Source organism: Carcharhinus amblyrhynchos, chromosome 6, assembly GCF_965287045.1.
Source record: "Carcharhinus amblyrhynchos chromosome 6, sCarAmb.v2.hapA, whole genome shotgun sequence".
Lineage (NCBI taxonomy): Eukaryota > Metazoa > Chordata > Chondrichthyes > Carcharhiniformes > Carcharhinidae > Carcharhinus > Carcharhinus amblyrhynchos.
Genome location: NC_137329.1, coordinates 59,142,406 through 59,164,985, shown reverse-complemented (window position 1 = coordinate 59,164,985; position 22,580 = coordinate 59,142,406). Strand labels below are relative to the sequence as shown.

At 42.3% G+C, this 22,580-nt stretch overlaps 1 protein-coding gene across 4 annotated transcripts in view; it reads right to left on the bottom strand.

The window, feature by feature from the left end:
• The window catches only part of LOC145343954 (excitatory amino acid transporter 2-like), a 181,092-nt gene that overhangs the window by 54,896 nt on the left and 103,616 nt on the right, over window positions 1-22,580 (bottom strand). For all 4 annotated transcript variants that reach the window (XM_080190531.1, XM_080190528.1, XM_080190529.1 and 1 more), the window contains 4 exons: window positions 19,318-19,568; window positions 17,800-17,968; window positions 15,667-15,793; window positions 8,682-8,915 (listed from right to left, as the gene is read on the bottom strand). In XM_080190531.1, the coding sequence (XP_080046657.1) occupies window positions 8,682-8,915; window positions 15,667-15,793; window positions 17,800-17,968; window positions 19,318-19,568 (781 nt within the window). The remainder of the gene's footprint in view (window positions 1-8,681; window positions 8,916-15,666; window positions 15,794-17,799; window positions 17,969-19,317; window positions 19,569-22,580) is intronic.

Here is a 22,580-nt window from a genome sequence, read left to right as displayed (position 1 = left end):
AATTTCATCACCAGAAACACAACAAACCACACCATCAGCTTCATCACCAGAAACACAACAAACCACACCATCAACTTCATCACCAGAAACACAACAAACCACACCATCAACTTCATCACCAGAAACACAACAAACCACACCATCAACTTCATCACCAGAAACACAACAAACCACACCATCAACTTCATCACCAGAAACACAACAAACCACACCATCAACTTCATCACCAGAAACACAACAAACCACACCATCAGCTTCATCACCAGAAACACAACAAACCACACCATCAACTTCATCACCAGAAACACAACAAACCACACCATCAACTTCATCACCAGAAACACAACAAACCACACCATCAACTTCATCACCAGAAACACAACAAACCACACCATCAGCTTCATCACCAGAAACACAACAAACCACACCATCAACTTCATCACCAGAAACACAACAAACCACACCATCAGCTTCATCACCAGAAACACAACAAACCACACCATCAACTTCATCACCAGAAACACAACAAACCACACCATCAACTTCATCACCAGAAACACAACAAACCACACCATCAACTTCATCACCAGAAACACACACCATCAGCTTCATCACCAGAAACACAACAAACCACACCATCAACTTCATCACCAGAAACACAACAAACCACACCATCAACTTCATCACCAGAAACACAACAAACCACACCATCAACTTCATCACCAGAAACACACACCATCAGCTTCATCACCAGAAACACAACAAACCACACCATCAACTTCATCACCAGAAACACAACAAACCACACCACCAACTTCATCACCAGAAACACAACAAACCACACCACCAACTTCATCACCAGAAACACAACAAACCACACCATCAGCTTCATCACCAGAAACACAACAAACCACACCATCAGATTCATCACCAGAAACACAACAAACCACACCATCAACTTCATCACCAGAAACACAACAAACCACACCATCAATTTCATCACCAGAAACACAACAAACCACACCATCAGCTTCATCACCAGAAACACAACAAACCACACCATCAACTTCATCACCAGAAACACAACAAACCACACCATCAACTTCATCACCAGAAACACAACAAACCACACCATCAACTTCATCACCAGAAACACAACAAACCACACCATCAACTTCATCACCAGAAACACAACAAACCACACCATCAACTTCATCACCAGAAACACAACAAACCACACCATCAGCTTCATCACCAGAAACACAACAAACCACACCATCAACTTCATCACCAGAAACACAACAAACCACACCATCAACTTCATCACCAGAAACACAACAAACCACACCATCAACTTCATCACCAGAAACACAACAAACCACACCATCAGCTTCATCACCAGAAACACAACAAACCACACCATCAACTTCATCACCAGAAACACAACAAACCACACCATCAGCTTCATCACCAGAAACACAACAAACCACACCATCAACTTCATCACCAGAAACACAACAAACCACACCATCAACTTCATCACCAGAAACACAACAAACCACACCATCAACTTCATCACCAGAAACACACACCATCAGCTTCATCACCAGAAACACAACAAACCACACCATCAACTTCATCACCAGAAACACAACAAACCACACCACCAACTTCATCACCAGAAACACAACAAACCACACCACCAACTTCATCACCAGAAACACAACAAACCACACCATCAGCTTCATCACCAGAAACACAACAAACCACACCATCAGCTTCATCACCAGAAACACAACAAACCACACCATCAGCTTCATCACCAGAAACACAACAAACCACACCACCAGCTTCATCACCAGAAACACAACAAACCACACCATCAACTTCATCACCAGAAACACAACAAACCACACCACCAACTTCATCACCAGAAACACAACAAACCTCACCATCAGCTTCATCACCAGAAACACAACAAACCACACCATCAGCTTCATCACCAGAAACACAACAAACCACACCATCAACTTCATCACCAGAAACACAACAAACCACACCATCAACTTCATCACCAGAAACACAACAAACCACACCATCAACTTCATCACCAGAAACACAACAAACCACACCATCAACTTCATCACCAGAAACACAACAAACCACACCATCAGCTTCATCACCAGAAACACAACAAACCACACCATCAACTTCATCACCAGAAACACAACAAACCACACCACCAGCTTCATCACCAGAAACACAACAAACCACACCACCAACTTCATCACCAGAAACACAACAAACCACACCATCAGCTTCATCACCAGAAACACAACAAACCACACCATCAGCTTCATCACCAGAAACACAACAAACCACACCATCAGCTTCATCACCAGAAACACAACAAACCACACCATCAGCTTCATCACCAGAAACACAACAAACCACACCATCAGCTTCATCACCAGAAACACAACAAACCACACCATCAGCTTCATCACCAGAAACACAACAAACCACACCATCAGCTTCATAGCCAAAAAGAGAACAAACCGCACCAATGAGATATTAAGGGGTTAATATTGCATGCAACTAAGGACTTTTGAGTTGATTTAAAAATGACAAGCTTAAGCCATCTGTGATTAAGAAATTTACCCTTTAACAATTCTCTTTCTTTCAACATAATGATATTACAACCTTAGATATGGTTAACCTGACTAGAACAAAGGATGTCTTATAATTAGCTATATTGTATCAGACTGCATGTGATCATAAGGATTGTAAATGCTACATAAAGAGGGACTGTCCCATTGTTCAGCTCGCATTTGCTACCTGTTTCCCAGCACTGAGTGACAGTTACGTAGCAAGGCTTGCCAGCTTGCATATAGAAGAAGAATAAAGGACTTTTGAATCGGACAGTGGTTGGTGTTTGCCTTTTTATGGAGGACAGAAGAGTCTCGCGTAAACGAACTTAACAATTGGCGCTGCGAGCAGGATTCCAACATATACAGACTTCCTCTGAGGTGGACTGAATAAGCGATCGTTTAGGTGTCGGTAATGTGAGACGGACAGGCCCACAAGGTAATATTAACCTTGGTCTCTCTCACTGAACTAATATCCAGTCGACCCCTTGTCCCCCGAAGCCCTCTATTAACAGAACCCGGAGACAGCTTATGTCCTTGAACACCAACTAGTCCTTCGCCGGGCGGTTCGAGTCCTCCGGTTGCCCTGGTGATTCGAGTCCCCAGGTTTATTTGTTAAGACACCGGGTGGTTGGAGTCCCCCAGTTTATTCAGTAAGATGGTGGAGAGGTTGAGTCCCCCATATGTACCTGGATGTTAGAGTCCCCAGGGTTTTCGTATATTAAATCCGGAAAGTTTGAGTCCCCTGGTGGCTGGGGTTCAAGTTCAATTTATTATATTGTTTTCAGAAAAAAAATGTAAAGGGTGGGAATTAGGTGAAATTGGAGACGTGACTACTTGTGCCGATCGAAAGGAAATAACCGAAAGATCAAAGCTGGCCAGCTGGGAGGACAATGCATGTAGGAGAGAGATCAGTGAATGTGATGATGAAGGGAAACCCAAAACTTAGGAAATGTTGAAATGGGAGTGTGAGAAGTGTGAGAGGGATAACAGAGATAGAGTGGAACAAGAAAGATTGGAAAGGGAAAGATGAGACTGAGAAAAAGGATTAGAATGGCAAGCCAAACAAGGAAAGATAAAAAACCGGAGGTACCTCCTGACCTACCTGGCATGCCATTGTTGTTCCAAAGTACTGACGTTTTTCTTCTGCTTCACTGTTAATCCTGCCATTTTCCTGACTGCTCCCCCTGATGAACCCCCACATTCCCCTCTTGATGGTTTACTTTGGAACCACTTTTTGACCTTACCTTGTACTGACCTTACTAACTCTCCCTTACCCTCTCCAGACCTTACCCTGTATGTTGACGGCAGTTCCTCCCTCTCCCGCTTTGGGAGACCTGTTTCTGGCTACTCAGTTGTGGACAATACTAATATCCTGGAAGCGGTTGCATTCAAACCTTCCATCTCTGCCCAAAAGGCCGATCTATTTGTCCTCACCCGTGCCTGCATCCTCGCTGTGAACAAATCTGCAAACATTTATACCGACTCCCGTTATGCTTTCGGGGTCACCCATGATTTCAGCCAATTAAGGGCCCAGAGAGGTTTTGTACTTCTTTGGGAACTCCCATCCAAAATTCTCCTTATATTTGCAATCTTGTCCAAGCCATCCTCCTCCCCAAATAACTGGCCATTATTAACTGTACCGCCCACGCTGCTGATGACTCGGCAGTGACCAGAGGTAATGCCAGGGCTGACTATGTGGGCAAAAAGGCTGCAACAGCCCAAAATAATATAGTGTGCTCCGTGAATAAACAGGCAAAAAATCGCTCACCTTCTTTGAACACACCGGGCATGCTAGATACAGTCACTATTCAGCGCTTACAGGGGAACACCCCTGCTTCTGAAAAAGATCTTTGGAAGACGCATGGATGTTCGTATTCTGCGCCAAAACACCTCTGCGTCACTCCACTGGCCAAGTTTGTATAACAACACCAAGTTTTAGTCCAACCTATTTATTTGATAATATTCTCACAAGCTTTCGAGGGGTTACCCTCTTCGTCAGGTGAATGGAGAGTTCTGGCCTCAGACAGAGCATATAAAGCACAGACAGTAATCTCTAAACTGTCTGTGCTTTATATGCTCTGTCTGAGGCCAGAACTCTCCATTCACCTGACGAAGGGGCTAACCCTGAAAGCTTGTGAGAATATTATCAAATAAATAGGTTGGACTAAAACCTGGTGTTGTCAGACTTTTTACTGTGTTTACGCCAGTCCAACGCCGGCATACCCACATCAAGTTTGTATACCAGGTGCATTACTGCCTTTATTGTTTGATTGTCGACAATCCAACACCCACCTTGGGAAGGAGGGAATGAGTGGAATCTTGCTTCGTACCTGGTGGCACCTCCGATTAGCTGAGGCTGCTCAGTCTCGCATAGCATCATGTTTAACATGACAACAAAAGAACATTGGCCAAGGAATAAAGTGATCACCAGGAAAAACACCCTTGCCGGGTGGACCATTTGATTGTATTCAGTTGGATTTTATCGAATTACCGCGTGTGCAGTGTTGTAAATATTGTCTTGTAATTGTTGATGTGTTTAGTAGATGGATAGAGGCATTCCCAACTACAAATAACAAGGCCTCGACAGTAGTGAAGTTGTTATTGACAGAAATAATACCGAGATTTGGGATACCCCAACAGATTAGCTCACATAATGGCCCCCATTTTGTAGGGAAAATTAATAAGGAACTATGTGACAGATTACACACTCAGCAGCAGTTCCACTGTGCCTACCACTCCCAGGCAGCAGGGATAGTGGAAAGAGCTAATGGAGCCCTTAAAGCTAAGCTGACCAAGCTAACATCTGAAACCAGTCTAAATTGGTTAGAAGTCTTACCCTTAGCTCTCTACCAGATGAGAATAACACCCCACTCTACCACTGGATTATTGGCTGGGGAATCAATCTATGGTAAACCAAGCAGGATGCCCTGGGATGCAAATACAAACCTGCCCAGCGATAATTTACACATTATGGGAGACGAAATGCAGGAGTACTTCCGACAGCTAGCATCATCTTCAAAGTTTCTTCATTCACAGGTACAATGCGCCTTTGGATCAACTCCACCGACGCTGGATCAAGATTCTAACCCACAGGACTACTTCCCTGGACCACGGATAGGAGACCTCTTGCTAATAAAGAACTGGGATCGACCCAAACTTGGGCCATGGTGGAAAGGACTGTTCCAAGTTCTCCAGACTCCAAATGTAATCAAGGTTCAAGGACAACCTCGCTGGACACATCTGAGTGACTGTAAATGGTGCACACCAACATCCCTTAATAAACAATGAAGTTTATCTTCACCTTCTTTGACCTTTTAGCTATTTTCCTGGCACCATGACAACTGGATCAATAGAAAGGAAACCTGAAAGATGGACTGACTGATGGACAATTTCACTTTAACACCTTTTTGTACATGTCTTATGAATATGCTGTAAAGTTTAATGTATGCAGGTGTTGGGTCTGCTCACACATACCACCATAGGCCCAAGAGGGGATCCCCCTGTTCCCTATTCCTCTCAAATCCCAGGAAATGATAGAATGGGTTTTGTATCAAATTGGGACTGATTGCGGAAGAAAGGGGGCCCGGACCACGGGAAGAAATTGGCTAATTGACATCAGCAGTGATATCTCTACAAAGAAGAAGGGGGATGCACTTTATCGACATTACCAGCCCAACTATAATAGGTTAGACTCTCCACCCCACTTTGCTGTAAGAAATCAACAAAGGGGAACCATCTGCCTGATAAGAAAGGGAACCAAACCCATTAGCTGTAGCTACTGCATTCAGCACTTTAATGTCACCGGTCCCAGTAGTAGTATGGTAAAGCTAAGGCCTAAAGTCCATTGCCCTGCAGCTTGTGAGAGCTCCATTCGGTCTTGACCCAGTTCTATTAAACAACATGGTAAAATGGCACCCATTTTGTCTGTGGAGATAACGCCTATCCTTGGCTTCCTTGGAACTGGACTGGATCTTGCTGTCTAGAGTATGTGATTCCCTATGTCCAACATTATGACTCCTGCATCCCTACCCCAAGATACACCTGTTAAGATCTAAACGGGCCATCACCGAAGCTCAACGGTTTTGGATGAGAGCCTTACCTGCCTATGGGACAGCAAAGAAGTCTCACAGCACCAGGCTAAAGTCTAACAGGTTTATTTGGTAGTAAATGCCATTAGCTTTCGGAATGCTGTTCCTTCGTCAGCTAAGTGGAGAGTTCTGATCGCAAGCAGGGCATATAAAGGCACACGTGGTATACAGAAAACTGATTAGAATGCGAGTCTTTGCAGCTAATCTGCTACTCAAGTCTTAAAGGTGCAGACAATGTGAGTGGAAATTGCATTAAGTACAGGTTAAAGAGATGTGTATTGTCAGCAGACAGGACAGTAAGTGAGATTTTGCAAGTTCAGGCAAGTCAGGGGGGTTACAGATAGTGTGAAATGAATCCGAGATCCTGGTCGAGACCATCCTCATGTGTGTGGAACTTGGCTATCAGTTTCTGCTCAGCGATTCTGCGCTGTCGTGTGTCGTGAAGGCCTCCTTAGAGAACGCTTACCTGAAGATCAGAGGCTGAATGCCCATGACCGCTGAAGTGTTCGCCAACAGGAAGGGAACAGTCTTGCCTGGTGATTGTCGAGCGGTGTTCATGCATCCGTTGTCATAGCGTCTGCATGGTCTCCCCAATGTACCATGCCTCGGGACATCCTTTCCTGCAGCTTAACAGGCAGGCAACATTAGCCGAGTTGCAAGAGTACAACGCCATACTCTAGCAACTTGGCCAACGTTGTCTACCTAATACGTTGCAGGAAAGGATGTCTCACTGTTGTGAGACTTCTTTGTGTGTTTACCCCAGTCCAAAGCCGGCATCTCCACATCATGGGACAGTGAAGGCGGCTTGAGAGATGATCAATACGGCATCAGCTCCAGAGAAAATAGCTAATGATACTGCAGATGGATTAAAGGATGTGAGCACCGCTATTTCTGAAGTTTCAGCTGAAGTTGTAGCTATAAGGAAGGCGGCACTCCAAAATCGAATGGCTTTAGATTACTTGTTGGCAGCTATTGGAGGCACCTGCGCCCTAATCGGCTCTGAGTGCTGGACATACATTCCAGACTCCTCCAACAACATCACTGATCTAGCTGAGCATGTTAAAAATACAGCAGACAAAATGAGAACCGAGGGTCAGAACTTTAAGGACTACAATCTCCCTGGCTGGTGGCTCTTTGGTAGCCTCTTTGGGGACTGGGGAGGAACATTATTGCATTTGGGAATCATTATTCTGGTGGTTTGTTTATTACTGTTCTTGCTACAATGTGTTTGTAGATGCCTGGCCTATAACAGAGCCCGAACTCCTCTCTAAAGGATAAAGTTATCATGAAATGATTAAAGGAGGGAATGAGATATTAAGGGGTAACCATTGCATGCAACTAAGAACTTCTAAGTTGATTTCAAAATGACAAGCTTAAGACATTGGTGATTAATGAATTTACCCTTTAACAGTTCTCTTTCTTTCAACATAACAATATTAACCTTAGGTATGGTTAACCTGACTAGAACAAAGGGATTAGCTATATCATATCAGACCGCATGTGATCATAAGGATTGTAAAAGCTAAATAAAGGGGGACTGTCCCATTATTCAGCACACCTTTGCTACTTGATTCCAGGCACTGAGTGGAAGTTATATAGCAAAGCCTTGCCAGCTTGCAAATGTAAGAAGAATAAAGAAATTATCAATCAGACAGCGGTTGGTATTTGCCATTATATCATGGATGGAAGAGTCTTGTGAAAACAAACGTAACATCATCAGCTTATTAACCAGAAACACAATAAACCACACCATCAGCTTCATCACCAGAAACACAACAAACCACGCCATCAGCTTCATATCCAAGCAGAACAAAACAAGCTGAGGATATTGGTCCTATTTCTAATAGGAGTGGCAGCTCAGACAAAGTTCCTTGAACATCTCTTTTTGCAACAATTTTCCCTTCTCCCTTAAGACCCCATGAAGCAAGTTTTTATGTCTTACCTTGATGCTGTTCCTAAAGCTGTTATCCAGGCTTGGAAGATTCCTGCTAAGAATGAAAACGGATTTTTTCTGGTAATCACAAAATACATCAGTGGCAAAATGATTCCTCCATGGATGATGAGCCCAGTGATTACTGTCACCATGTACATTCCCAGTTGTCTAGCAACGACCTCCAAGTCTTTAATGGCCACAATCTTTCCACAAATCAGACAGGCAATACCGAAGGGAGAATACCTTCATAATGTAAAGGAAACATCAAAGGTGAGAACTCAGAAAGCAACTTCAAAGATTAGTACTTGGCCTGCCTGCCTGTCATGGCTCAGTGGCATATAGTATTCTGACCCATGGGTTCAAATTTCAACTGAAGGACTTGAGTATCAAATATCTAGTGCTGATGAAGTGTTACACTGTCAGAAGTGCCACTTTTCTGGTGAGATTTTAAATTGAAGTCCTGTCTACCATCTCAGGTGTGTCAAAGAGAGCAGAGGAGCTATCCCCATCAAAAACATCTGCTCCTTAACAAAACATTGTTTGGTGGATTTTTTTTGTTGGCATGGCTCATCTGGACTAATATTAAAACAGCTAGTGCATTTACCACAGGTTTGAATGGATATATGCCCATCACTCATTTTGAGATGGTCCAGTTAAAGCCAGCCAGTACTTTTGGAATATTCCTCTGACAAAAAGACCAGTTGGCATAATAGGAAGATGTCTCACTGGATGTCTGCACATGCAGTTCTCACACTTATTCCAGTTCTTCAGCCCTCTTGCTTCATTGAGGTAATGACTAATATCTAAAGTCTTCACAAAGGTTAAATTAAGTCTCAGATTCAAATGTAAGCCAAGGTTCGATGGTAGCATCCTTGCCTCTGACATACAAGGTTCTGGGTCCAAGTCTCATTGTATAACTTGAGTGCAAAAATCTAGGCTGACCTTCCATTTCAGTACTGAGTGAGAAGTACAGTATAGAAGCTGCTCTCTTTGGATAAGATGTTAGAGCAAGGCACAATCTATGATCTCAAGTAGATATAAAAAAACCCTGTGGACTACATGAAGCTGAGCATGGAAGTAATGTCCAGTGCCCTGAATATTTAACCTCAAATCATTATATTATCACAAAACAAGCCAGCTGGTCCTGAACACGTTTGTGGAAGCTTGTTGTGTGAAATTGAAACATTTCCTACATTACATTAATGCCTATATTTCAGAAGTACTTTATTTGTTGTCAAGTATTTTGAGATGTCTGGTGATTGTGAAAAGCACTATTATTAAGGCAAGTTTTTCTTTCAGTTAAGATGCTTAACCAGAGTTTGTAATATACACAGAGCTAGAAAGATGTTCAGGCTTTTAATTTTGTAACCCAAGAGATACAAGCCAAATGTTTTGCAATGAAGTAAAGTTTGCTTTGCAGATTCTTCCCATTAGCATCAACCAGTTATTCCTAATAAACCTGATTTATAATTTATAAAGGCTCATGTTATTCCAATATCTAAAGTCAGATCACAAGAAGGCAACTGTCAATTCAATGAATTTATTGCAGGATTGAGGCTCCTCGGTCATCCCCTGAATGTACTGTGCGTATAAAGGCACACTCTGATTCATACTGTGCAAGAGTTCCCATACAAGAGTTGTCTTACTGAGCGGAAAGAAACATCTGATGAAAGTTTTAAAAGAACAACAGAGCTCACAAATTAATCAAGCAGCTTGAAACAATCACTGAGGTTAGTCTTTAAATTACCATATGCCATGGCTGAACTTTTGTGAAGCAAACAATTAAGTTTTACGAGACTCAAAAGAAGATTTGGGCTGTGTCAAATCAGCTAGAGATTACAACACAGTTGAATTAAGTTAGGAAATGTTTTTATTCTTTCACGGAACGTTGGTAGTGCTGACAAAACAGCATTTTTATTGCTGCTCCCCAGTTGCCCTAGAGAGGCTGGTGGTGAGCAACCTTCTTGAACCATCCCAACCCGTAGTGCTGTTAGGGAGTCTAGGGATGTGACCCAGTCACAAGAGAGGGAACAGTGATGTGATTCCATGTCAGTAAATTGTGTGGCTTGAAGAAAAACTTGCCCTTGTCCTCCGAGGTGGTAGAAGTCGCAGATTTGGCAGGTGCTATCAAAGGAGACATGATGAGTTGCTGCAGCGCATCTTGTAGATGATACAGACTGCTGGCACTGTGCATCAGTGGTGAAGGAAGTGGATATTGGAGGCAGCAGGTGAGGTGTCAATCAAGTCGGCTGCCTTATCCTTCATGACGTTGAGCTTCATCAGTATCGTTGGAGTGGCAGTCATCCAGGCAAGTGGAGAATATTCTATCACATTTCTGACTTGTAGACTGTGGACAGGCTTTGGGGAATCAGGAGGTGAGTTACTCTGCTCATGATTCCTAGCCTCTAATCTGCTCTTGTAGCCACAGTATTTGCTTGGCTGGTCCAGTTCAGCTAAATGGTAACATCCAGGATGTTGATAGTGGAGAATTCAGTGATGATAATGTATTGAATCTCAAAATGAGGCAGACAGATTCCCTCTTGCTGAAGATGGTCATTGCCTGGCACCTGCATGGTGTGAATATAGGATCAGATACAGGCCATTCAGCCTCTACAACCTGTGCCATCTATGCTTCAGTTCCATTAACCAACCTTTGCTCAATTTCTTTTGTTGACCTTACCCACAAAATATTTACTTGTTTTATTCTTTCATGGTCTGAGGGCATCACTGGCCTGGCCAGTATTTGTTGTCCATCCCTATTTATCATTGAACTGAGTGGTTTCCTAGGCCACTTCAGAAGGCAGTTCAGAGGCAACCACCTTGTTGAGGTTTGAGAGTCTCAGACAGACCAGGTCAGGAAAGGGCAGCAGATTTTCTTCCCCAAAAGCCGTTAGAGAACCAGATAGATTTTTATAACAACCAATGATGGTTTCATGGTCACCATTACTAAGATTAGCTTTATATTCCAGGTTGATTAATTGAATTTAAATTCCATCAGCTGCCATGGCAGGATTTGAATCCATGTCCCCAGAGCATTGGTCCAGTGATGACACCACTATGCGACCATCTTCCCACAAAGGGCTTATATGAACTCGCTTTAATGTTAGGACTGTGGCTGATTATTGCATAGATTAACAATATACAGCTCCGAAAAAAGCCATTCAGCCCAACTAGTCAATGCTCATCCCAAATCTCTTCTCAGCCTACTACATTTAACTCAATAAAAGCAAGTCACCGAAACCAGAAGGGAAAACGCTAGAAAATCTCAGCAGGTCTGGCAGCATCTGTAAGGAGAGAAACGAGCTGATGTTGAGTCCGGATGACACTTTGTCAAAACTAAAAGGTGCAGAAAGTGGAAGCTATTTATCGTGCAGGGTGAGGGAATGAAAGATGAGTCATTGCCACAAAAATAAGGGGAAAGGCTGTTAATGGCAGTCCAGAGAGAGACTAGAAGGTGTGAATGGCCAAATGGCAGAGAAGCTGAAATCAGATGGTAGGCTGTGACAGGTTAAAATATGTGCATTGGTGGTGGGGAGGGGGGGCGGATACGAGAGGTAAAATTGAGAAAAAAGGGGGAAAGGGGAAGCAAAGGGGGAAGAAAAGGTAAGAAATGGGGGGGGGGGATAAAATGGGAGAAAGAATGGGGGAGAGAAAGAAAAATAAAGCCAGTAAAGAAGTAAAAGGTTAAAATTTTAAAAAGATGAAAACAAAAGGTAGAGTAGAGCTAATTATCTGAAGTTATTAAATTCAATGTTGAGACCAGAAGGCTATAACATACCTGCCTAGAAATAGAGATGTTGTTCCTCCAGTTTGCATTGAGCTTCACTGGAACATTACATAAGAACATAAGAAATAGGAGCAGGAGTAGGCCATCTAGCCCTTTGAGCCTGCCCCGCCATTCAATAAGATCATGGCTGATTTGAAGTGGATCAGTTCCACTTTCCCGCTTTCTCCCCATAACCCTTAATTCCCTTGTCTATCAGAAACCTATCTACCTGTGACTTAAATATATTTAGCGAGGTAGCTTCCACCACTTCAACGGGCAGAGAATTCCAGAGACTCACCACTCTTTGAGCGAAGAAGTTCCTCCTCAACTCCGATCTAAACTGCACCCCCCTTTATTTTGAGGCTGTGCCCTCTAGTCCTGCTGTCCTTTCTGAGCGGGAAGAATCTCTCTACCTCTACTCTATCTATCCCCCACATTATCTTACACGTCTCTATAAGATCCCTCCTCAGCCTTCTGAACTCTAATGAGTACAGACCCAGTCTATTCAATCTCTCCTCATAGGCTAACCCCCTCATCTCCGGTATCAGCCTAGTGAACCTCCTCTGCACTCCCTCCAAGGCCAATATATCCTTTCACAAATGCGGCGACCAAAACTGCACACAGTACTCTAGCTGTGGTCTCACCAGTGCCCTGTACAGTTGCAGCAAGACCTCCCTGCTTTTATATTCTATCCCCCTCGCTATAAAGGCCAGCATCCCATTCACCTTCTTGATCACCTGCTGTACCTGCAGACTGGGTTTTGCGACTCGTGCACAAAGACCCCCAGGTCCCTCTGCATCGTAGCATGCTGCAGCTTTTCACCTTTTAAATAATAATCTCTCCTACTATTATTTCTACCAAAGTGGATAACCTCACATTTGCTAACATTACACTCCATCTGCCAGGTCGTCACCCACTCACTCAGCCTATCCAGATCCCTCTGCAGACTTTCCGCGCCATCCACGCAATTACACAAGACCAAGGGCAGACATGTAGGCATGGGAGCAAGATTGTGTGTTAAAATGGCAAGCAACGGGAAGGTCAGGATCCTGATTGCACCCAGACCGAAGGTGCTCAGCAAAGCAATCACCTGGTTTCCAATATCAAGGAGACAGCATCTAACTCAACATATCCTCTATTCCTCTCTCTCTTTTGTGTTTATCGAGTCTCCCTTTAACTGTGGCTATTCTGTCCATCACAATTAGTCCATATAACAGCAAATTCCACATTCTAACCACTCCCTGGATAAGAAGTTTCTCCGGAATTGTTCATTGGGTTTTGTTGACACTTCACTTAGTTCAATTTGTTGAACTAATTGCATGTATGTATTGATGCCAGAAACTAAATCTATTACACTGGCAATATGTTGAAGTGGTTTGCCATTGACATCTGCTTGGCTGAATGGGAACCTCTTTACTCTTTCTCCCAGCCATTAGACATACAGGAAAGATTTACAGGTTAATCAAACTGTCTGGCTGTATAATGAATACACTTTCTGTGGCATTCAAGTCTAGAGAGGGACTTGAATGCGAACCTTCAGGCCCAGAAGGTACACTACTCATCTTTCCTGTAATTCCATGTTTGAATCACTCCAATACATTGCTAAGACAGCTCTTAGCAATTCCACAAATGTCATCCTTCCTTCTCTTTTCCTTATGACCTGTCCTAACTTACTCCACCACTGTCTTTTCTACAAGCTGCTGAGACTCTCATCCATACCTTTGTTACCCCTGGACAACATTCTTCCGGTTGAAATTTTCATAAACTTGTGGTCATTGAAAACTTAGCTCCTTGTACCTTAACTCACACCAAGCCTTATTCATGCAGGTGTTCACTGACCTACCTGATCTCCCAGTTAGCAACGATTATTTTAATTTATAATTTCATTAATTTAACTCATAAAGGCTGGAACTTTCTGGCCAGATGGACTGCAACGGGGCCTTCCTGTCACTTGTCAATTCAACACAGCACCCTGCTCTCCTGTCCACATGTCCGTCCTTGGCATTTTACAATGTTCTAGTGAACCCCAACGAAAACTGGAGAAACAGCACCTCATTGGGCATTTTACAGCCTTTTGGACTGAATACTGAGTTCATCACAGCATGAATTCTCCTCCACTTTCACTACACTTCATTTATTTTGTTTCATTTTGGTTCATCTTTTCATCTCTTTCATCCATTTTTAACATCCTTCTTTCTCACTTCCATCTTTCCACTTCTCCATTCCCAATCTACCTCCAGCTCCCCTCCCCCATTTTTCAGGGCAACTGCCTTAACCACCTGTTCTGCCATTCATACATTCGGATCACTTAATGGATACTTTTAGTACCTTTCTCAGCCTTCTTCATACTCATTGACATTCCCTTTGTTCAATTACAGTATCCTGCCCACCCTCATCATATAAATCTCTCCTGATTTTCTTTGCTTTTAGTTCTGACAAAGGATAATCCAGCCCTATTTCCACAGATGCTGAAATTTTTCAACATTTTCTGTTTCTGTTTCCAATTCCAGCAACTGCAATATTTTGCTTTTATTTTATTGAATCCAGGTTCCATCATCTGCTGTGGTGGGATTCAAACCCGGGTCCCCAGAACATTAGCTGAGTTTCTGGGTTAATAGTCTAGCAATGCCATCAGGCCATCATCTCCCCGGTTTGGCCCATGTCTTTAAGAAATGCATTTATGATTTCAATCAAAGCTATCAACTAATAGCCAGTGATTCAAAGCCCCCTTTGTACTGGCTGAGTAAACCCTCCTAGCTGGAAGGAAAGTTCCATGAGATGAAAGTTCGTTGAAATGGTCATCTTTAAAAGTGAATGATCAGCTATAATTGGATCAAAAGGTTTCAGATTAGGCAGATTTTGATGGTCTTCTGACATTGTGGGGGAGGGCATCCTGCAGAGAGTCATGGAGATTATAGATTGAATCAAAAACAGGAAATGTTGGAAAGTCTCAGCAGGCCTGACAGCATCTGTGGAGAATGAATAGAGTCAATATTTTGAGTCTGGATGATCTTCAGATGATCATCAGAGCTGGGAAAGTTGGGGGTTCCGATGAAAGACCATCCAAACTCAAAACATTGGCTCTATTCTCTCTCCACAGATGCTATCAAGCCTGCTGAGATTTTCCAGTAGTGTCTGTTTTTGTTTCAGGTTCCAGCACCACAGTATTTTGCTTTTATCTTACAGATTGAATGACTGTTGAACAATGAGTGATGCTGCAGCTCTTACCACATAATCATTATCACCAGCTTCATAACAATCTCATTGAGGATGTTGAAGAAATCTACCATCATCTTTGCCTTCTCCCCCATTTTTCCCATAGCGATACCAAAGGCAATGAAAAATCCAATCAGACCTGCAAGGGATAAAGCACAAGTACGCTGAGACTAGGGAAAATTGCCATCCCCAAAAAAGCATAACTGGCTGCAAATAAATAACCCAACCAAATATCTAGACAACTGAGTTAGATATTTAAACTGCAGCTCCAGACTAAAACTGGGATTGAGGTTTCAGCACATTATAAATGAACCACCGTATTATACAAGCTGTTATGTAAAGGGCTTCTTAAATAAAATCTGTATTAATTAGCCAATTATATAAATCACTCTTTCTTAAACCTCTCAATTTATAAACTGACCATTATATTAACCACTCCATATGCAAACTCCCTGATATACAAATTACTCACTATATAAAACTATTCATGCAGATACCACCCATTGAAATTAGTGAAAATTAAAACTGGATGGCCTTTATCAGAGGACTCCCTAGTGGGAGACTCATAGAATCCCTACAATGCAGAAGGAAACCAATAGGCCCATCAAGTCTGCATTAACAACAATCCGACCCAGGCTCTATTCCCGTAACCCCACATATTTACCCCGCTAATCCCTCAAACCCTAAGCATCCTGAATCACTAAAGAGCAATTGAAGTACTGAGCACAGTTTAAGTCCCCATGCCTAAGAAAGGATATACTTGCCTCAAAGGGGGTGGAATGAGAGTTCATGCAATTGATTCCTGGGATGAGAGAGTTGTCCAACGGAGAGAGAGGTAGAGTAGAATGGATCTCTTTGGAGTTTGGAAGAATAAGGGATGATCTTATTGAAACATATCAGGTAGTGAGAAACATAACAGGGTAGACAGTGAGAAGCTGTTTCTCTTGAATGGAGAGTCCATCATTAAGGGAGCATTAGCTCAGGACAAAAAGATCAAAATGAAGAAAAGTTTCTTCATTTAGGAGAATGTGAATCTTTAGAATTCTCTATTTCAGAAGATTGTGAATGCTGAGAACTTCATCCACCCCACTACCACACAGTGGGTTTTTCAGAGGCAGAAGTAGTTCATCATTGGCTGCCAGCAGGATTTTCCAGTCCTTCCAAACTCCATGGCCATTAACATTGGGTAACCTAGCAGTATTGCCAGTAAGCATTGTTGGGGAGTGCGCATGAGGTCACCTTCAGTGGAACTAGAAGATCCCACCTGTGGCAAGATCTGGAAAATCCAAGCCACTTACTATTTTTATGGGTATCAAGGGATTTGGGAATCAAGCAGGAAAATGGAGTTGAGATCCACCATGACCATATTCAATGGTGGTCCTGGCTCAAGGCACCATATGGTTCACCCCTTCTCCTAGTTCTTGTGTTCTACCTGCAGCAACATGATGTACACTGACTCTTAAAGAGAAAATGCACCTATAATTGTACTGATAGAAGAGAAAGAGCTAATGGTCACACTTCTCTTGATTCTTGTTGCAGAGGGCAGGCTTGCTAGCTGCTGCTCAGGGAACCCTTACATGGCACTGTTCTACAATACTCCAGCATCAGGGCAAGACAGATGTGATCATAAAATGAAGCCACAAAATCTTACATATTCCAGAGAACGCGGCGTAAACTGCAGCAAAAATGGAGAACCACATTAAATTGTACTGCAGTTGAGAAAATCAATGTCTTTCCAGCCTTCCCATAGACAAAGATACTTATTTATGTCTCACATTCTCCCTTTCCCACTCAGGAAGGTATTGCTATGTTTGTCACTGTGACTCTGTCCTCTCAGGATATTACTTCCATGTATCTGTCAGTCACCCTCAGATACATGTATGTGTATTAATATTTCTAACAGAAGTTTTTTCCTCAGATATATGAGTGCGCAAGGCTAAAAAGAGGTGTAAGTATACTGCTGCCTCTTAGTCCCTTTCCAGGAGATGCATGACTCAATGTTTGCAGGACAAACCAGAATGATACTAAGGAGGAGAAACGGAGGAAAGCACACAGAGGCCTGGACTCTACACAACTGCAGGAAAAGACAAATATATTTTTCCTCAGCTATAACAGAGAAGGGTGAACAGAGAAGGATGATCCTACCCAACACATTCATTCCATCCTTGAACTGCAACGTTTTTGTCACAGTGAAACTGGATCCCTCTGACTCTGCCAGTGTTTCATTCACTACTTCCAGCACGAGCCCAGTGAGATTGTTGGAAATGCTTTTATCTTCAGGTGGATTCTCCACTTTCTTGGTAACCGTTTGTATCTGTTGGATGAGTAGAACAGTTAGGTGGTGAAGCAAATGATTGTATTCCAGATCATATAACTGCCAGGATTAATATTCAGGGGCCAGGTGTCTATTCAGCAATCCTATTGGATTTACAAAGCTACAGAATGTTGATATAAGTGGTGGCAGAAGACCAATGTCTGGCTAGCACCTTTGATTCCTCAGACAACCAACCATTTTGACTGCTAGAGTTGCACTGCACCATGACATATTCTCCTTCAGATCATTGGAACAGGAATAAACCATCCCAGCCTCTTGGAGCTAGTGCTGCCATTCAATCAGGTAGTGGCTGATTTGTACCTCAATTCCATTTAACTTTCTTAGCTCCATAATCCTTGACAATGCTGTGCAACAAAAAGCTTAGACTGAAAGCTCCAATTGATTCAGAAAACAGGACCTTCCGGGGAGAGGTTTTCGGATTCTTATTCCCCTTTGTGTAACAAAGAGATTTTGTACTTCCCTTATATTTCAAAGGAATATGTTGTTCTAAACTCCCCAGAAAAAATAGTTGCTCTATATCCACCCTTTCAAATCCCTTCATAATTTTTCAGAGCTCGAACAAATCACCCCTCAATCTTCTATCCTCAAAAAATACAAAACCAAGTTTATGCAACTTTACCTCATAATAGTATCTCTGGTACCATTCTGCTACTGCTGTTTGTGTTAATTGGCTTAATATTTTATCTGGACAGTTATTATCTGGACAGCAAACACTGAGTCATTGCAGTTTAACTGTCTGCACAGTTGTGTTAATTAACTTAATATTATATTATCTGGACATATCTAGAATACCAACTTCTTTAGATTACAGAGTGGGGAAGTGTGGAAAGGCTTTCTACCAGGTCATCTCCAGGTATTGTTTTTGCAGATAACTCATTTCCCAGCATGAAGTATAGTTTTCCCCCAGTTTAACTGAAAGTGGGGATTCTGGGGCACATGGGTGTGGAAATCATGCTGCTTGACCCATGGTTGGTGCTCTGTGCTTGCTGAGAGGAATTGTTAAAGGTGGGGAAAGGAGAAAGTGCCTAGAAGGTCCTTTTAATTTCTACATCATCCCAGAACATCAGCATCAAAAATAAAATCAAGTGGTTTTCTATTCTCCATCCCTCAGCTTCTCCTTTCCTTGCTCTGATATTATTTATTTGCCTCTTCCCTCACCAGGTGCCCCCTGCCTTCATTTTCCCACTACCCAGGTTCCCATCTCCAAAGAACACTGAGCAGCTCCTTGGCACACCTACCCCTCCAACCACCCTTACCGGCCTGTTACATGTAGGTGCATCAGTGATAGTAGCTGTGCTCCGATTCAAATACATCACCCATTTTGTTACCTGTTGAAAACAAGCTTGCACCAAATTTTCAGGGAAGAGATTTCGGACGAGATCCAGAAAGGCATCCAGGCTTGATACTTCATCATTCTTCTTCCCTTCTCCCAGCTGCTTCTTCAGTGCTGGATTCCCCGGATGAATCGCGAGCACCAGGATCACACCAAGCACTGCAGCGATGATGGTAGTAGACATGTAGTATACCATGGCTCTGGTTCCCAGACGTCCACTGGCCTTGGCATCGAGTCCAGACAGGCCTTATCAATGTCAAAAAACATAATTTTGACACAGTTAAAACTGTAGAGATGTTTGTTTATACTGGGCAAAATTCCCAAATACCAATTTCAAGTATCTGGGAACATCAGCCAAACCAGAGATAACAAAATTAGAAAATCCTCAAGAGGACTTTTGATAGTTACCCTGAAATCTGTATTCACTGGTTACTGATCCTTGTAAAACCATAAGAAATAGGAACAGGAGTAGGCCATTCGGGCCCTCAAGCCTGCTCCACCGCCTAATAGGATCATTTCCAATTCGGCATTCCTCACATCCACTTTCTTGCCCTTTCTTCAAAATCCATGATTCCCTTACTGATCAAAAATCTGTCTACCTTAGCCTTAGATATACACAAGAACTCTTTACACTTTATTGACCCTTTCCCCACCACCAGCTTTAGATTGACTGGCCTGCAGATGCTGGATTTACCCATCTTCCTTTTGCTGAACCCTAGTATAACATTTGCAATTTTCCAGTCCTTTGTCACTGCTCACATGTGCAAGGACCATCGGAAAATTGGTTCTCCCACCTTCATCGTTACTCCCTCAAAAACTTATGCATCCCAAATTAAAACTGAAAATGCTCAGCAGCTCTAGCAGCGTCTGTGCAGAGAGAAAGAGAGTTAATGTTGGAGGTTGGAAGGGAAAAATCCTAATCGGTTAGTAAAGATTTTTTAAAACATCAAGATACTGACAGAACTACCAGCATTGAGTTAAATGATTTTAAAACAGACTTAGAAGCTAACAAAAAAGCAGTTTCCGTACACATATGAAATGCAGTAAGAGATTTAAACAATAATCATGATTTGAAAACAATTATGCTGATATTTTAAATGCATTTATAAGAATTATTGTTCACTTTAGCCAAAGACAAATTGCTGCAAAGCATCAAAGTAAAGGGAATTAGGACGGAGCCATATTCTAAAGGAATATTAAAGCTTTGGGAATATGCAACAGTGTTTTTAATGCAAGAACATTCAGAAACTTAATCAGACTTTATGAATAGGATTTATTCACTGTCCAGATAAAATGGATGCATGCCCAGACATGGAGTCATGTGTTAATCTGGTTTAAACATAGTAAAAAGTCTGACAACACCAGGTTTCAGTCCAACCGATTTATTTGATAGTACACTCACTAGCTTTCGGGTTAGCCCCTTCGTCAGGTGAATGGAGAGTTCTGGCCTCAGAATTCACCTGACGAAGGGGCTAACCCGAAAGCTAGTGAATGTACTATCAAATAAATCGGTTGGACTTAAACCTGGTGTTGTCAGACTTTTTACTGTGTTTACCCCAGTCCAACACTGGCACATCCACATTAATCTGGTTTGGCAGTGATATATAGGGGAAATTTATGGGAATGTTCATTTGAACTTTGTGGCAAGCATCTGAAGTTACTAGGAAACAGAGGAAGTGGAGTTAGCCAAGACAGGAGTTAGCGTCTGAATCCTAAGGACTAACGAAGTACCATTATGGCAGAGGGTAAGATGCAATTGGCTAAAGTATATGACAGGTATTATTGTTGATTTATATATATTGAAGATAATTGATTTAAAGCTAATGAATGGCAGGAGTAATTGATAAGAAAATCTATAATTGATCTGTTTTGAATTGTATACAAGAGAACTCATTGGAGAGACCTAGCTATTCCATCTTGGGAGTTGTCCTGGCCCTTTGATGATTTCTCCTAGCAGCTGCTAGTCAAAATAAAGTTTATGTCTTTAAACTAAGACACTGGCTTTGTGAGTCTTGCATTGTCTCAAATTTCTGAAGGTACCTGGCCACATCAAAAACCCCACAACAATGATCCAAACAGGAAAATGTTGGCGATATTACAGGTATTAAACAAGTAGAGAGGGAGGGAAAGGGTGGACTCTAAAAGGACAGTTGATAGGATGGAGACATCAAATGACAAGAGGGATGATGGTGCAAGTTAAATAGGGATAATAATGGGACAAGGATAAAAACAAAAATGTGTCAGATGGTGAAATGGAAAAAGCAAAATCATTACCAAGTGATGTCCAAAAGAAAGTGGAAGTGTGGGAATGATTGAAATTGAACTCAGTGTTGAGTCCAGAAAACTGCGGTCTAAATATCTAATGGAGCAATGTGGCATAGTGGTTAACACTGCTGCCTCACAATGCCAGTGACCTGGGTTCAATTCCCAGCTTGGGTCACTGTCTGTGTGGAGTTTGCACGTTCTCCACATGTCTGCATGGGTTTCCTCTGGGTGCTCCAGTTCCTCCCACGGTCCAAAGACATGCTGGTTCGGTGCATTGGCCATGCCAAATTCTCCCTCAATGTACCTGAGCAGGTGCTGGGTGTGGCATCTTGAAGATTTTCATAATAACTTCATTGCAGTGTTAACGTAAGCCTACTTGTGACACTAATAAATAAACTTTAAACAATGAAGTGCTTTTCCTCAAGTTTCAGTTGAGCTTCATTGGAACAGTATAGGAGACTGAGGACAGAGTGGTCAAAGTGAAAGCAGAATAGAGAATTCAAATTCTAAGGCCTATCTTTTACCCTTGTCCCATAATTGAATGGGGAAAATGTAGCCTATCAAATTGTATAAGCAATGGAAAGTGGTGCCTATTTTGTTTTGTGGGCTATGCTTAATTGCCTCCCATTACTATCATCTTGCACAGTCATCCCTTTTTCCATTTAAGCTCTCTTGCCTTTCCATCTTGTCACAGGCCTGTTACTTCATTCTTTTTCCCACTCCCCCCTTTTCCTTGTCTCTGTACCTGCTTAAAAGCTGTTACATCTCCATTTTTTTCCAGTTCTTTTAAAGGTCATCAACCTGAAACCTTAACCATGTTAGTCTTTCCACAGATCTGCTGAGTATTTCCAGTAATCTCTGTTTTTATTTCAGACTTCCTGCATCTGTAGTATCTTGCTTTTGCAATAAAATGCATGTTTATCTGGACCAAGTGACTGTTCTCTTTTGAACAAAGCCAGCCTTTCAAATATATTTTCCTTACCTATTTTTATC